The following is a 16,914-nucleotide window of genomic DNA, read 5'->3' as shown; positions in this document are numbered from 1 at the left end:
ACGGACAACACTCATATTCCATGCTTGTAAAGGTGGACCATCTAAGAAACTCCGCCGTCCATCATTACATAATATTTATATTTTATATATATTATTAGTATATTTTATATTATATATAAAACATACATATATTATTATTATTAATTTTAGATATTAAATTTTAATTTTAAAGATTTTTTTAGCCGAGTTAAAAAAAAAAACAGTAAAAATAATGAGAAAATTTTCAATCAGTCGCGCAACGATAACTAAATCCTTACTGATTAAAAAGCAATTTGGATTTTTATTTTCAGATGATCCGTTTTTGAGTTATCGATGCGACCATGGAAGGGGAAATTTTTTCTAGCGCTCTACGAGATTGTCATTAACTTTGTAATAATTAAATATTTTTTAACAAAAATTTAGGGTAATAATCTTTAATGTACCTTTAATAAAATAAAAAAAATCCGATCCCCAAATTCCTTTATTTTCCCAGTCAAAAAAATTCCCGAAAATCACCTTTTCCCCCCCTTAATTAAATTATTAATTTCGGAGTAAATAAAAGAAAACTCATTGATAATTAATATTTTAAACCTACCGATTACTTTTCATAATAATATATAAATTTTTTTTCAAATGTTTATTTTTTTTGTTCAATTATTAAAATGAAATTACATTATTTATATAATTGTGAATAACAACTAAGAATGCGCCCTTTCTCAGCCTCGTAAACTCCACTTTGCTGCTTCAGGTGCTCACCAAAATGGTATTAATTTTTATGAATATAATAATCAAGAAAGATAACTCTAGAGAATACTAAAAAATAATTAATTAATTAATAATAATAATAATAATAATAATAATAATATCTATCTAATCTACACCAAAATACTGTAGCAGGTTTTTACCGTACGTAGTAAAAGGATCGATTTAATTTGTTAATCTTTTAATAAAAATTTACAAATCAACTGTTACTTAAATAAACCCAAAAAAATAAATCTTTTTGTTTTTATAATTAAAATAAAATGATTAAGCGAGTACATCAATTGTTATCAATGAAACGAGCAAAGTTATTAGAGTCATATTAGTGAAGAACAAGTGCATTCTGGTGTTTCTTATAATTTTTAATGAAACCACATAATCATTACACTCTGTTCACACAATCACGAATCATTAAAAAATCCGTACAAAAGCGTAGAATCATTGAACCATTCTATTTTTTTTTTTATTATTATAATTAATTATTAATAATAAAAATTTATAATTTATTTTTTTTTCATCAGTTATTCAGGCTCAAAATTTATTTAAATATATCAAATAAAGCTGCACAATTATTTCCCACGAATTGTTGACATATATTATTAAAAATATTCTGAAGACATACCTTGATTTTGTTAGAAAAAACAAAAACACCGGAAACAAATAATTATTAGCATCTTTTGTTAATTAAACATCTAAATATTATAGTTACAAATAAATTTAACGTAAAAATAAACTAATGAAATTAATAATTAAAGTTATATGTATGTATAATTATTCTAATTAACTATTATCTATTAAAAACTATCATTATGGTAGTTTAATATAACTGATATTTTTTTTTTTTTTAAATATAGTATTTGATCTTAAAATTATAAAACAGATGTATGCCAACCGATTACTTGTATCATTGTTATTGCAGCTTTTTTTAAATATGTTCACAAATTGAATCCAATTTTTTGTCTACTTATTTCTTTTCATTTTAGTAACATAAATGTTATATTAGTTTACAATCACGGATGACTGGACGGATGTGAGAGCCTTGTAAATTATTCGTCGTTAAATTAGTAATCGATTTGCTCACATACACGAAAAGAACAAGATGACACTGGATATCATCTCAGATTATACTCAGTGATATTTGTGGTGAAAAAAGAATTTCAGATAGTACACGAAAAAAACAAGATGACACTGGATATCATCCCAGATTATACTCAGTGAAAAAAATTTCAAATTAGCTAGTACACGGAAAGAACAAGATGACACTGGATATCATCCCAAATTATATTGAGTGAAAAAAAATTTCAGATAGTAGCTAGTATAATCCAGATAACGATGAGTATAATCCAGATATCACGCAGTATAATCTGGATTTTTTTAGCTACTATGTGAAATTTTTTTTCACCACAAATATCACTATAATCTGGGATGATATCCAGTGTCATCTTGTTCTTTCCGTGTACACAGAGAAAAAAAAGTACTATTGAGAAAATTTTCTTGTTGCAAAAATATATATTCTTGATAATTTTCAAGAATATATTTTCTTGTCTTAAGAATTGATCGAATTATTTTTTTTTTTAATTCAAGTGAACCTATTCGTTTGTTAGTCTATCAAAATTAATACCAATATTTTATTATCATGATAGATATTGATATTCTTTTGTCAAAAAACCAAAATTTATTTTAAACGATTCTTGAGCCAAGAAATTTTTTTCTGGACAAAAAACTTTTTTTTTCTCAGAGTATAATCCAGATTACAATGAGTATAATCCAGATACCATTCAGTATAATCTGGATTTTTCTAGCTACTATCTGCAATTTTTTTTCACCACAGATATCACTGAGTATAATCTGGGATGATATCCAGTGTTATCTTGTTCTTTCCGTGTATTTAAAACAATATTTGACTATCCTAATATCTAAAATACATAATAGATATAATAATGCTAAGTGCACAGACGCTAGAAAAAAAATGATGAAGATATCACTGAGTATAATCCAAGATCCTACTGAGTATAATCCAAATTATACTGGATACTATCTCGGATTAAATCCAGTGTAATCTTACGATGTATAACCAGAGATATTAACTGGGTGAAATCGGAGATTACAATGAGTATAATTCAGATATCACTCAGTACAATCTGGGATGATATTCAGTGTCATCTTGTTCTTTCCGTGTAATTTTGTTTTAATAATTTTTCAGCCTCTTATTCTAAAATATTTACTCAAAAATTAATTTACCAAATCTAATTAATAAATAATGATGGACAAAAATATGTATTATTAAAAAAAAATTCCGGCTCATGCTATCCAAGTCACCGTAACCACGCTCTATCACGTACAATCTTTTTTAATAATTATAATAATAATTAATCATTATTTATAAAGCTTACAATGTCGATTGGCTTATGACTTATCAATTAATTAATTAATTAATTAAAATATTCTTTTTTAATCCCAAGATGAACGGCATCGCTCTTGTCAACTGTTCATATAAAAATGCGTTGCACATACACCTTTGATTAATTTAATCAAAATGACAAAACATTGGAGTTCCCACTGTAATATTTTTTTATACTGTATTAAAAGTAAATGAAGATGCAATAACCTCATTCGGCTCAGCACAAATTTTGGCAGGAGTCCTTCAAGTATCAAATCATTTAGGCTCCGGGAAGGCCACTTGACATTTATAAACGTCTTCAATCATCACTGTTTGTCCTTGGCCTTGACTAACAGTTACAGGCGTAGTGGCATTTACTACAACAACTTGTTGCCCTTGTTGAGCTTGTTGGGGCTGCTGTTGTTGCTGTTGCTGCTGCTGCTGCTGCTGTTGTTGCTGTTGTTGTTGTTGCTGCTGCTGTTGTTGTTGTTGCTGCTGTTGCTGTTGCTGTTGTTGCTGTTGATTACTAGTGTTTGGCTGCTGCGTATTACTTGCATTGTTGGCATTCTGGTTTCGCGCAGTTTGACCGTACTTTTCATGAATAGCACGATGACGTTTTAGAGCAAAACGATCGGAAAATCCAATCTCACAAATATCACATCTATAATTAAATAATGATAGTGGGATATTAAAATTATTGTCTGGATAAATGTAAAAGTTTTAATAAAATTTACCTATGAGGTTTCTCGCCGGTGTGAACCTTGGCGTGATTTTTCAAGTGCGTCGCTTGATTGAAAGCTGAACCACATGTATTACAACGGTATGGTTTTTCACCAGTATGAATTCTTCGGTGATTCCACAGGGTTGAATGTCTCGCAAATGTTTTTTCACACACTTCACACTGATACGGGCGTTCGCCTGAATGAATTCTCTCGTGATTCTTCAAGTGAGGGCTCTGCGAGAACTGCATACCACATACGCTACACTTGAAAGGCTTTTCACCAGTATGAACACGTCCGTGATTTTTCAAATACGCAGCTGTTAAATTTATTAAATTATTTAGTTTATATTGCTCATACATAATGATCTATTTATTATTATTATTATTATTATTATTATTATTATTATTAATATTATTAGTAACTTTGCAATCACTATGTGACTGCCGTGACTTGTGAAGTATAAATCAATAAAATTTTGCTTTAATAAATAATGACTTTTGTTAAATTGCATTGTACTTTCTTAACTATTGACATTTTTAAAGATATAAGCTTACTCCGATATTACTCTCATCAAGAGCTTTCATTTGAGTACCCACATGCATTTTTGATATTTTTTTCATATATACATATATATAATATATATAAATATATAAAATATATGAAAAATTGATGTGGGTACTCAAATGAAAGCTCTCTATGAGTGTAACATCGGAATGAGCTTATATCTTTAAAAATGTCAATAGTTCCCAAGATACAAGGTAATTTTTTAATTATTGACATTTTTAAATATATAAACTCATCCTGATGTTACACTCATCTAGAGCTTTCATTTGAGTACCCACATGTATTATTGATATATTTTTCATAAATACATATATATATAAATATATGAAAAATTGATGTGGGTACTCAAATGAAAGGTCTTGATGAGTGTAACATCAAGATGAGCTTATATCTTCAAAAATGTCAATAGTTCATAAGATACAAGGTAATTTCTTAATTATTGACATTTTTAAATATATAAACTCATCCTGATGTTACACTCATCAAGAGCTTTCATTTGAATACCCACATGTATTTTTGATATATTTTTCATAAATACATATATATATATATAAATATATGAAAAATTGATGTGGGTACTCAAATGAAAGGTCTTGATGAGTGTAACATCAAGATGAGCTTATATCTTCAAAAATGTCAATAGTTCATAAGATACAAGGTAATTTCTTAATTATTGACATTTTTAAATATATAAACTCATCCCGTTGTTACACTCATTAAGAGCTTTCATTTGAGTACCCACTCGCATTTTTGATATATTTTTCATATATACATATATATAATATATATAAATATATAAAATATATGAAAAATTGATGTGGGTACTCAAATGAAAGCTCTCTATGAGTGTAACATCGGAATGAGCTTATATTTTTAAAAATGTCAATAGTTCCCAAGATACAAGGTAATTTTTTAATTATGTATCTAGAGATAGAGAATTTTTGAATGCAGCCTAAATACTTATAAATTCACTATTAAATAGTGAATAACCTTCTTGTAACCTATGTAAACCAATGTAATTTAAATATTGATGGCTTTGAGGGAGCTTAGGTTCCAGAGCCAAATAAATTTTTTATCTATCTATCTATTGTTGAGAATGATATGAAACCATGAAAAAGCACAACTCCAAGTTAAGACTTTTTCAACGATACCAAATTTAACCATAAAAACCCATTTTATCATATTAATACACTGGCTACAAAATTTTGCTTATTCTTTTAATAATATAGATTATTATTATTAATAATCAATATAGATTTAAAATATTTACCTTTTGCAAAGGCCAAACCACAGACTTCACATTTGAATGGCTTGTCTCCAGAATGAAGTCTCTTATGAGACCAGAGTGACGAGTAGCGTGAAAATGTCCCGTCGCAAACATTACAATGAAATGGCTTCTCTGGCTGGTTCTGATTTTGCTTGCCGCCTGAAATTATAAATGGGACGGGAGTATTAGTTTTCCTCGAAGGGCCAGTTCTACAAATACATTTTACCACCGTGAACACATGAGACGTTCGTAAGTTGTGATAATTACTAAATTTATATATACAAACAATTGTGAATTTCAAAAATAAAAGATAATTTAAATAAAAGGATTCATATTATTGTAAAAAATTTTCTCCGAAGGTCTCATGATGTATTTTTTTGTGGCCCGTATCTCGATTGGAAGAAAAAATAAAATAATTAAAGCTCTTTTATTTCAATTATTAACAGTTGATTTTTAGATTGTAAAAATAATAAATATGAATATAATGAAATAAAAATGAATATATGGCAGTGATTATTATTATTATTGTTAAATGCGTTATTGATTATGATGATGATTCGGAAATTTATAAAACTGTCCCTTAGGGGAGATTTCATTCCGTAAAATCGTCCTTAGGTTTAGATGTTGACAGTTCTACTACCCTTTTAATAATTATATTTAATTTTTTATCATTATTAATACGAGTGTTATGACGTACTTAATTATTAGTCATAAACTATTAACATAACTACAAAGACATGCAACTATTGATAAAAAGTTTGCAATTCACGATTGGCAATCACAAAATAAATTGAATCATATAAAATCAGAACTGTCACCATCTGGAAGAAAAACCAAAGATATTCTTCAACAAGAACATTAAAATTCAGAAATAAATTTCTGACTTTATTTTTGCTTTGGTTGGGATTTCATTATTCCGACTTACTTCCGATAGTGATGTGACCAGTTGCCTTGCAGACGCCACACTTCGCAAGAGAACTGATTCCAGAATCTAGTTTTTCTTCATCTTTACCTATCATACACCACCCGATGTACGATTATATGACAGCAATGAAATGACAGTATGATGGAAATGGGGATATTTGAATTATAATCGAACAACAAAAAAGTAATGATACTTCCCTTGTATTCAAATTAAATCAGTCTACTATTTTTTTTTTTTTTTTTTGCACAACTCATGATGCGAAGCATCAGAGAGTGGTTTACGATCGAACTAATAAATCGGATTAATAAAGTAAAAAGTTTGGAAAATCCATAAGTGCACGCCTCATAATCTTATTTTTTACACGCTTTATATTAGCTTCACTTGTATGTCTACTAAAATTTATTGGTACTTGTTAGACTTGAAGCAAAACACTTTTTACCTGTATTTAGTTCAAAGCAAACTTTTATGCTGACTAGTGACTACTTTATTTGAACCTCTGACAAGCAAACATCTAAACAGTTTATCTTTGATAGCAATGAGGGTAAAGAAAACTAGTACAATTTAATTTTAAGTATTCAATAGAGGCAAAGAATTTTTTGTTCTTAAATTAAAGCTCGAATATTTCTTCACAGAAAAAAAAATTTACTTGAAGTAAATAATTTTGAAAAACATTAGTTTCTTGAGAAAAAAAATTCTTAAACTAAGAAATATTTCTTGGTTTAAGTAAATTTCACTTGATTCAAAACTTTTTCTTCTTGATTAAAGACAATAAAACTCTTCAAAATTATTCTTTTGGTTCAAGAATTTTTCTTTTGATTCAAGTTAATTTTTTCTTTTGTATTCATAAAATAGATATAATTTTAAAATCTATACTAATAAATGGAGAGCCGATTTTTCTGTCCGGTTATATTGCGAAAACTACTGAACCGATCGGAAGAATACTTATACCATAAGATGCATCGTGTTTCGGAGAAGGATTTAGTATATGATATGGTGATGATTACTTATCCGGAACCTATATTTTTTACACGCTTTATATTTTAGCTTCACTTGTATGTCAGTAACTCTCCGTGGGTAATCTGCGCGCCTGCGGCCTTCCTTGGTTCTGGTAGCCGTTTCTCAGGCTCGCTCTCCGAAATCGAACTCTGATTCCCCGTCTTATAATATTTATAAATAATTATTTTTTATTAGCTTCACTTGTATGTCAGTATGTTAGTATGTCAGTATGTAACTCTCCGTGGGTAATTTGCGCGCCTGAATATTTTTGATAATCAACAAATAATAGTTTAAAAAAACTAAAAAATCACGCTTTTATAAATAAACCAAACTAAAAAGTAAAAAATAAATAATAGTTTAAAAACTAAAACACGCTTTTTATAGAAAACCAAACTAAAAAATAGAAAATAAATTTAAATTAAGAATAGTGTTAAAAATTTCAATAAATATAAATTAATAATAGTGTAAATAAAAAAATGTATTTTATTTTAAAAAAAGCGTGGGGTGCTTTTTAAGATATTATCAAAATGATAATCACTCTACTCATATCTGTCAATAAAATATTTATAACTATTGACACCATGCACCTCACGCTTTTTTTAAAATAAAATACATTTTTTTTATTTACACTATTATTAATTTATATTTATTGAAATTTTTAACACTATTCTTAATTTAAATTTATTTTCTATTTTTTAGTTTGGTTTTCTATAAAAAGCGTGTTTTTAGTTTTTTTAAACTATTATTTATTTACAATAAAATTGATTAAAATAAAATACACGGAAAAAAAAGTAAACTGTAATATTCACTCGGATTCCGGTTAATTTTTATAGTTTCAAACAGTAAAGCAGACATCGGGGTGGCAAAAATATAAATATTACAGAACTTAATGTAGAAAGTATAAAAGCCACAATTTATAATTTAATATCCAAAATAAGTGATTAGTAGCTGTCACTATAGTAAATAATGACTCTTTTATCTTAAAAAATTACAGTTTCAAACAGTAAAAATTGCCATTTCAATATATAGTCGATATTATGAGGAGAAAGGAAACTCAGATGAAAGAGAAGGGGGTCTCACTCTGGGAGAATTTAACATTTGAAACAGTGAAAATTATATGTTTAAAATATACATTTTACCAGTCCAAGTAAGTCAATAATTACAGTTTGATTTTTAGCGTTGCATTTAAAATTTACCATTTTACTTTGTAAATATTAACGTTGCTTGTATTACACGGAATAAAGAAAACTCGAAAAATTACAGTATATAATGCAACGTGGTGCTTCGTGATGAAAACTGGAAAAATTATAGTTTCTAATGTAATTATTACAGGTTTTATAAAAATTACATTGTAGAATGTAATATTTACATTGAAAGAGCTCTGAATATTAAATTAAAAAATTGAATTTAGAAAAATATTATTTCAAACTGTAATTTTTCTAGTTTTGATTACGACAGGACCGATTTTACATTTTATACTGTAATTTACTAACTTTACTTTATACTTTTTACATATCATAAGATCATTTTTTAGGTACGAAATGATAAATATCAAAGTCTGAATTCTTAATTATTATACTTAAACATTTTAGACATTTACATAGCGAATATTACTGTTTGAAATAGTATTTTCTTCCATGTAAAAAGTAAATTGTAACGTTTAAATGGTAAATATTATAAAGTGAATAGTAAAATCACGATTTTACTGTTTGAAATGGTAATTTATAGCAGTTGATCATTACTTATTATAAATCGACTGTTATTTATTAGAGTTTACTTTTTTCCGAGTATAAAAAGCAAAATAATAAAAAAACTGCAAATTCTGCTATGATTGAAGGTGATAAAAAAAAATACTATAATAAAATGTATAGATAGATATACAAAAAAATCTAGTCATATATTAGTTTTTTATAAATAATAATTTAACGACAATGAATTGAACGTTCATATTAATTGAAAAAGTCCTTAGTGTGTTACTTTAGATAATAAAAAAAAAATTATTCCGGTACGATCATTTTTTCGACCAATTTCCCTGCCACATACACCCATCCATACACGGACGTCCAAAAAAGATTATGTTTAATGTTATTATTTACTATGTTAAACAAAATAATTGTCATTGAAATATATTTTATGTGCCTGACAAATTATTTAACTTGATATAAGTGTACTCATATTAACCTATAAGTGCGATATAAATAACAAAAAATCAATTTCAGTTTCGAGAAAACTCCTTTTTTTGAAATGTCGAGAGTAGAGGACAACCTCAACGATTCGCTTATGAGGCGTGCAAAAAAATTATGAGCGACCTTTAAAAATTTAAATTTTAAACTGAAACTTTCAGAAACTTATGTTTTTTTTTTTTAGTCTATAAAATTATTCCGTAACGAGAAAAAAAAATTAAAAAATTCGATTTGTGAAATTTAAAGAAATTTGGAGCGACCTCTTAAAAATTTTTTGTACATTCGCTTTATTTTATTACTAGCTGTTATTCACCCGCTCCGCTGGGCGCTTTATAGAATTACGTTTTTAGTACTAAGTAGACTTGAAGAAATTGCAGGTCTCATAAGTGAAGAAATCTGCCTAGTGTATAAACATAACCAATAGAATTAAAAAATTTATTTTAAACAAATGACAATCGAATAGAATAAATTTAGTTACAATAAAAATTCATTATTTCTAAGTCAAAAAAATATAGCTTCCGGATAAGTAATCACCAACATATCCCCTGATAGCCACGCTTTGATTAAAAGTAGTTGGATTTCAGCAGTTACAGTTAACTTGACATCAAGTTTGCCGTAAATTTTTACAGCACAACAATTGTAAACAAATTGATTAAAATCTACAGCCTCAATTTTAATACAAGTTAACACCGAACTTTTGGTTAAATTGTACTACAATTTTACTACAACTTGAATAAAATGCTTGTACTGCAAGTCTTGACGTCAAATTGCAGTGTGACTTGTAGACAACTTAAGTAAAAACGTTTGGTTTGCAACTTTTTTCATCAAGTTGGCTATAAATTTCGGCATTAGATTGAATACAAATTTGAGTTAAGGTGGCTATCAGGGTAATATACTAAAACCTTCTCCGAAACACACTGCATTTTATGGTGTAAGTATTATTCCGATCGGTTCAGTAGTTTTCGCAGTATAACCGGACAAAAAAACCGGCTCTCCATTTATTAGTATAGATTATTTCATAATTAAATGAGCATTATAAGTCATACACTTTTGGATTTTCCAATTTTTTTTTTTTTAAATACAAACGTTATAAATCAAAATGATTTATTACAAGGAAATATCATTAATTTGTTTTTACTTTTATAATTCAAGGTTCCTCTTAATAAATATGTAAAACCAACTTACCGATAAAAATAATTCCGGTTCCGTTGCATTTGTGGCACTTGGTAACACTGGTTACTCCTCGTCGCTTGACGGGATGATGTCCAGGTTTGATTGCTATTTAAATAAATTGAAAACAAAATTATTAATTAATTGAAATGAGTCAATAAATATACACAGAAAAAAAAGATTCACTTGAGCCAGGAAAATTTTTTTCTCAAATGAAGTAGGTGGCGCTGCTTCCCTAAAGTATTAAAAATCTTGATCAAATATAAAGATTTATTGTATCAAGTATTTATGATAATTTGAATTAACAAAAAATTACTTCCACCAAGAATAGAATTTCAAGAAAAATTCTAACTTCGGCCATCACAACTTCGGTCTTCCTTCAGGAACCCGAAAATTTTCTTGAGCCAAGAATTTTATTCTTCAGTCAAGAAATTTTTCTTTCTGTGTATAGAATGTATATACATTAAAAAAAAATTGCTCTTATTTTTGATTTTTTTTGCTCCAATTATTAAATTAGAACTAAAAAAAATTTTTTTTTAATTGCAATTTCAGTTTTTTAAATTTTTTACAAATGTAAATTCAAAAAAATTTTTTCATAATAATTTTTTTTAATAAAAAAAAATTATAAAAATTTTTAGATATCGGCTAATTGAATTTTCATAAAATGTGAACATTTTTTTCAATAATGCATTACAGCAGTATTTATACTTCATAAAAACCAAATTTCTACTCAGTTTATCATTTAAGTTATTCTCATTCTTAATTTCATTTTGATTTCTATTTTACACCCAAGAATTTTGTTCTCCAGTCAAGAAATTTTTCTTTCTGTGTAATATAAAACAAAAAAAAAAAAAAAAACTTACTCTTTTTAACTTTAGTAGGATTATGTTCACAAGGATCTTCACTCCCACACTCTTCACATGCTTGCACCTTTGGTTTTTGATGCATATTCGTTTTGTGGCTTTTTAATTCACCAGGTAACGCAAAGCATGCACCACATACATCACAGGTGTACGGGCGTTCAGGTGTGGCAGGAATCGCAACTGTCGTAGGAGTCGGTACTACAGCTTGTTGAGGTTGCTGAAGATTACTCGGCGTGGTATTGTGAACTCTCTTGTGGTGAGTAAGTAAACTCATGTGACCAAATATAAGGCCACACAAATCACACTTAAAAGTAGCATTGGTAGGATTTGTTGCCGCGGCAATACTCATTTGATTAAGCAAACCGTAACCAGTAACTGGCTGGACATCAAAGCGATAACAGCCTTTATCGTCGGTGGCTATTGCACTAATAGTGCTCACGGCATTAGTCTGTACTTTTTGCAAAATGTTAAGATTGTTAACATTGTAATAAAATGGAAAATCAGCTGTTGTTGTTTGTTGCTGAGATTTGTCTTCTTTTTTTTCAGTAACATACATCTGTTGCGTTTGTTGCTGCTGTGATTGCTGACTTTGAGCAGCTTGCTGCTGCTGAATTTGTTGTGGGTCAAACATGGTTGCTAATTGAGGCTGTAAATTATATAAATAAACAATAATAATTATTAATCAATTAATTAATTGATGATTTTTGATAAAATAAAATAAATAAAAAATTTAAGATAATAACCTGACGTTGGTCTGTATAACTAGAATTACTTTGTTCTGTTTGTGTAAAACTATTAGTCTGCTCCGTTTGAGTAAACATGGAACACTTGACTGGTTGCTCAATCTGTTGACTCGATTGATTTGGAATTTTAATCAAATCCCGTTGAAATCTATGCTGATCCTTAGCGTCTTCAATTTGAAGTGTTTCGTCTTTGACAACAATATGCTGAAAAAAAAAAATAAATAAATTTATAAAAGACGATTATTAATTTAATTACTAGCTGTTACTCTCTCTGTTACTCGCTCCGCTGGACGCTTTATAGAATTGCATTTTTAGATCTAGACTTGAAATTTAATTAGAGGATTGTTTGGACTTGCACAGATTCCCAATTCTATCGAATTGGCATGCACCTTTTATCCATGTAATTATTCTAGCTAATATTCATTGTAACTTTCAATGTGCAATCATTATAACGTTCCCGTGTCTTTCTTACAAAAATTAATAATAATTGATATGAAAAAAAAAATTTTTAATGAGCATTGAAAGTTTCAGTTAAAGAAATTGCAGGTCTCATTAGTGAAGAAATTTGCCTAGTGGATAAACATTACCAATAGAATTGAAAAATTTATTTTAAACAAATGACAATCGAATAGAATAAATTTAGTTACAATAAAAATTTATTATTTCTATGTCAAAAAATATAGGTTCCAGATAAATAATCACCACCATATCATATACTAAAACCTTCTCCGAAACACGCTGCATCTTATGGTATAAGTATTATTCCGATCGGTTCAGTAGTTTTCGCAGTATAAACGGACAAAAAAACCGGCTCTCTATTTATTAGTATACATATACACGGAAAGAACAAGATGACACTGGATATCATTCCAGATTATACTGAGTGAAAAAAATTTCAGATAGTAGCTTGTATAATCCAGATTGTACTGAGTGATATTTGGATTATACTCATTGTAATCTCCGATTTCACTCAGTTAATATCTCTGATTATACCTCATAAGATTACACTGAATGTAATCCGAGATAGTATCCTGTATAATTTGGATTATACTCAGTAGAATCTTGGATTATACCCAGTGATATATTCATCATTTTTTTTCTAGCGTCTGTGCACTTAGCATTATTATGTCTATTATGTATTTTAGATATTGGGATAGTCAAATATTGTTTTAAATACACGGAAAGAACAAGATAACACTGGATATTATCCCAGATTATACTCAGTGATATCTGTGGTGAAAAAAAAATTTCAGATAGTAGCTAGAAAAATCCAGATTATACTGAGTGATATCTGGATTATACTCATTGTAATCTGGATTATACACTGAGAAAAAAAAAATTTTTTGTCCAGAAAAAAATTTCTTGGCTCAAGAATCGTTTAAAATAAATTTTGGCTTTTTGACAAAAGAATATGGATATCTATCATGATAATAAAATATTGGCATTAATTTTGATAGACTAACAAACGAATAGATTCACTTGAATTAAAAAAAAATAATTCGATCAATTCTTGAGACAAGAAAATATATTCTTGAAAATTATCAAGAATATATATTCTTGTGACAAGAAAATTTTCTCAATAGTACTTTTTTTTCTCAGTGTACACAAAAAGAACAAGATGACACTGGATATTATCCCAGATTATAGTGATATCTGTGGTGAAAAAAAATTTCAGATAGTAGCTAAAAAAATCCAGATTATACTGCGTGATATCTGGATTATACTCATTGTTATCTGGATTATACTAGCTACTATCTGAAATTTTTTTTCACTCAATATAATCTGGGATGATATCCAGTGTCATCTTGTTCTTTCCGTGTACTAGCTATTATCTGAAATTTTTTTCACTGAGTATAATCTGGGATGATATCCAGTGTCATCTTGTTCTCTCCATGTATTATCTAAAATTCTTTTTTCACCACAGATATCACTGAGTATAATCTGAGATGATACCCAGTGTAATCTCGTTCTTTCCATGTAAATTCAAAATAATTATATTATTATATTAAAAATAAAATAATAATAAAACAAAGAAAGCCCCGTAACAAAGACTATTTCACGGTAAGCACTAGAATTGTCCCTGCGGTTTGATATATTCGCGCGGCGGCATACCTGCTGTATTTGATCAGGATGGGTTGTTGTACTTAACCAAACCACGTTGTTACCATTTGACTCTAGGGCCATTGATGCGCTGCTTATGACCCTGCGCAATCAATGGACATCCGTTATAACAAATCAAGATCTAATCTGATGTGTGATGCCGCTTGATACTGGACGATACTGTTAACTGCTACTGCTGAAGAGGAATTTTATCAATTACACGATTTATAAATAATTATTTTAAATATTTTTATTATCACGTTACTTTCTATGTTAGTCAATGATTTTTTATTTTAATTTTATATATAAATGTGGTAAATTCTGTGGTCAGTAGACTACCCTCCCCCCTCTTTTTGTCCCGGATCAAAAGTCATGCCGCCAGGATGCCGCGAGGTGGATATTAAAGTCAGCTTTGCAACATGCGCGACCCCACGGTATCAGAAAAAAAAAAAAAAAAAAAAAAAAAAAAAAAAAAAAAAAAAAAAAATATTGAAATAAAAAAACCAAATGTATGAACTATGACCGTATGAATTATCAGTTACACATACTCACTTGTAATTAACACTATACAATCTCAGTGTCCAGTTTAACGCACCCGGATGATCGGTGAGTTGCCATAACCGCAGCGGCGGTAAGTGCGCGGGAGATTGATCGAAACAATTAATTATCTCAGTATAAATACTCCCAAAAATATTTTTTCCCTCACAATATTTAACACTTTAATTATTATTATTATTTAATATATTAATATTTAAATATTTACAACTACCGGACATCAATTGGAGCTCAATCGCGATTTAACAAAAAGGGTTTAGGTAAAAAAGAGGTCAGAGAAAGAAGGACGCGATGGGCAAAGGTCAATCTTGTAAAACTTAGTGTAATTTTTCAAGGACCTTCCGGTTTTTTTTTTTTTTTTTTTTTTTTTATTAAATTGTTGGTCCTATTTGCCTTGTGGTGATGATGATTTAAATGTGTGGGCACGTCAGGGCGACACAGTTGTCAGAATAGAGCGTTGGCAGCTCGCTAAGTTCATGACGACCAAGTGTAAGGTTGTGCTGCTTGCTGATGATGATGATGATGATGAAGATGAGGATTGTTGGTGGCTCTTGTGGGTTCACTCTTCAACAACTTGTCTTGCTGGCTAGTAAAAAAAACTTGCTCGTATATAATTATGGATATATATGTATTATATATGATAGTTCAGGTCAGGCGTCGTGGTCACACACTCGAGGGGGGCGCGAAAAAAAAAATAATTACAACGTTTAGCCGATCAAGTGTCTGAATCGATGGTTCTCAGAGGCGCTCGATGCGCGACATCATCGAGCAACAACTCTTAGTTGTAAAACGGAAAGAATAGCGGCGTCAACAAACCCGTTGGCGGCCATTACACGCAACAAGGATAACACAATGGACGTTGTAGTTTGGCTAAACTGAGACCAAGCACGCCTTCACGGCAACGCTTGCTATGCTACCTTCTGTTCCCGGGATAGAGAATACACAAAACCGATACGACTGTCTGACTCTACAACTCTTCTCCTCGCACTCACTCCCTCGCACTCACCACATAAGCCTACTCGTATCAACCAGCAGCAGACTCGCTTTTTTTTCTCACACGGAATAGAGAGAGCGATCAGAGCTCGGTGGAAGAGTGCAGAAAGGTGGAACAGAGACCGCCTTGCCGTCACTTTAGACACTCTAACCGTCAAGGTCGATCCGTTTGATCGTTCTCTTCTTCTTACACCCTCTTGTGGCGCGGATAAGCGCTTCGTCTAAGGAGTTATACACTGGCGACATCTACGAGATCCAAGCGCCAACTAGTTGTTTTTTTAAACTGCGCGCGCATATGACGCTTAAAATTCGCGCCAAAAATTCAAATAAAAATTAAGTTAGCCGACATTCAAAATTTTTTGATTTTTAACTTCCCGCTAAGAAAATTTTTAAGGGGAAAATTTTTTAAAATCGGATTGTTTTCACTCCGTTTTTCGAAAATCGAGTTTTCATCAGATCTTGACGTTTTGAGGTCCTAGGAAGCTTTCCTGACTATTTCCGCGGTGATGTCACCGTGTCTGTATGTGTGTAAATCTCTCATAACTTTTGAACGGATCATCTGATTCGATCGAAATAAGCGGCGTTCTAAAAAGTTCCTTTGCCCCTAAAATTCTGATACTAATTTACAAAATTTGAGTCGATCAATTTTGAGAAATCTCAAAAGTAAAATTTCCAAAAATTCGATTTTTTTTAATATCTTATTATTATTATGAGT

At 29.5% G+C, this 16,914-nt stretch overlaps 1 protein-coding gene across 4 annotated transcripts; it reads right to left on the bottom strand.

Moving 5' to 3' along the window:
• Positions 1 to 3,182: 3,182 nt before the first annotated feature.
• Positions 3,183 to 16,345, bottom strand: LOC123271310 (zinc finger protein 723-like). Of its 4 annotated transcripts, none has more exons than XM_044737597.1 (9): positions 15,204 to 16,345; positions 14,664 to 14,847; positions 12,552 to 12,755; positions 11,809 to 12,454; positions 10,961 to 11,053; positions 6,597 to 6,683; positions 5,675 to 5,830; positions 3,853 to 4,156; positions 3,183 to 3,779 (listed from the first exon to the last, which is right to left on the bottom strand). In XM_044737597.1, the coding sequence occupies exons 2-9, from the start codon at positions 14,733 to 14,735 to the stop codon at positions 3,395 to 3,397; spliced, it is 1,947 nt and encodes a 648-aa protein (XP_044593532.1). In that variant the 5' UTR covers positions 14,736 to 14,847; positions 15,204 to 16,345; the 3' UTR covers positions 3,183 to 3,394. The 4 variants fall into 4 exon arrangements, with proteins under 4 accessions (XP_044593532.1, XP_044593533.1, XP_044593535.1 ...); XM_044737598.1 differs by having other exon boundaries at positions 14,664 to 14,844; XM_044737600.1 differs by lacking the exon at positions 14,664 to 14,847 and having other exon boundaries at positions 15,204 to 16,344.
• Positions 16,346 to 16,914: the final 569 nt, after the last annotated feature.

This window comes from Cotesia glomerata, linkage group LG9, assembly GCF_020080835.1.
Source record: "Cotesia glomerata isolate CgM1 linkage group LG9, MPM_Cglom_v2.3, whole genome shotgun sequence".
Lineage (NCBI taxonomy): Eukaryota > Metazoa > Arthropoda > Insecta > Hymenoptera > Braconidae > Cotesia > Cotesia glomerata.
The sequence above is the reverse complement of the archived record's forward strand: the minus strand, read 5'-3'. Positions and strand labels throughout refer to the sequence as shown.

What these genes read in the sequence shown, in the direction of transcription:
- LOC123271310 (XM_044737597.1), bottom strand. Translation starts at nt 14,735, where the DNA reads ATGGCCCTAGAGTCAAATGGTAACAACGTGGTTTGGTTAAGTACAACA. An exon ending in ATCCTGATCAAATACAGCAG is followed by an intron (nt 12,756 to 14,663) that starts GTATGCCGCCGC and finishes TTTTTTTTTCAG; the next exon opens with CATATTGTTGTCAAAGACGA. An exon ending in TGGTCACATCACTATCGGAA is followed by an intron (nt 5,831 to 6,596) that starts GTAAGTCGGAAT and finishes TTATAATTTCAG; the next exon opens with GCGGCAAGCAAAATCAGAAC.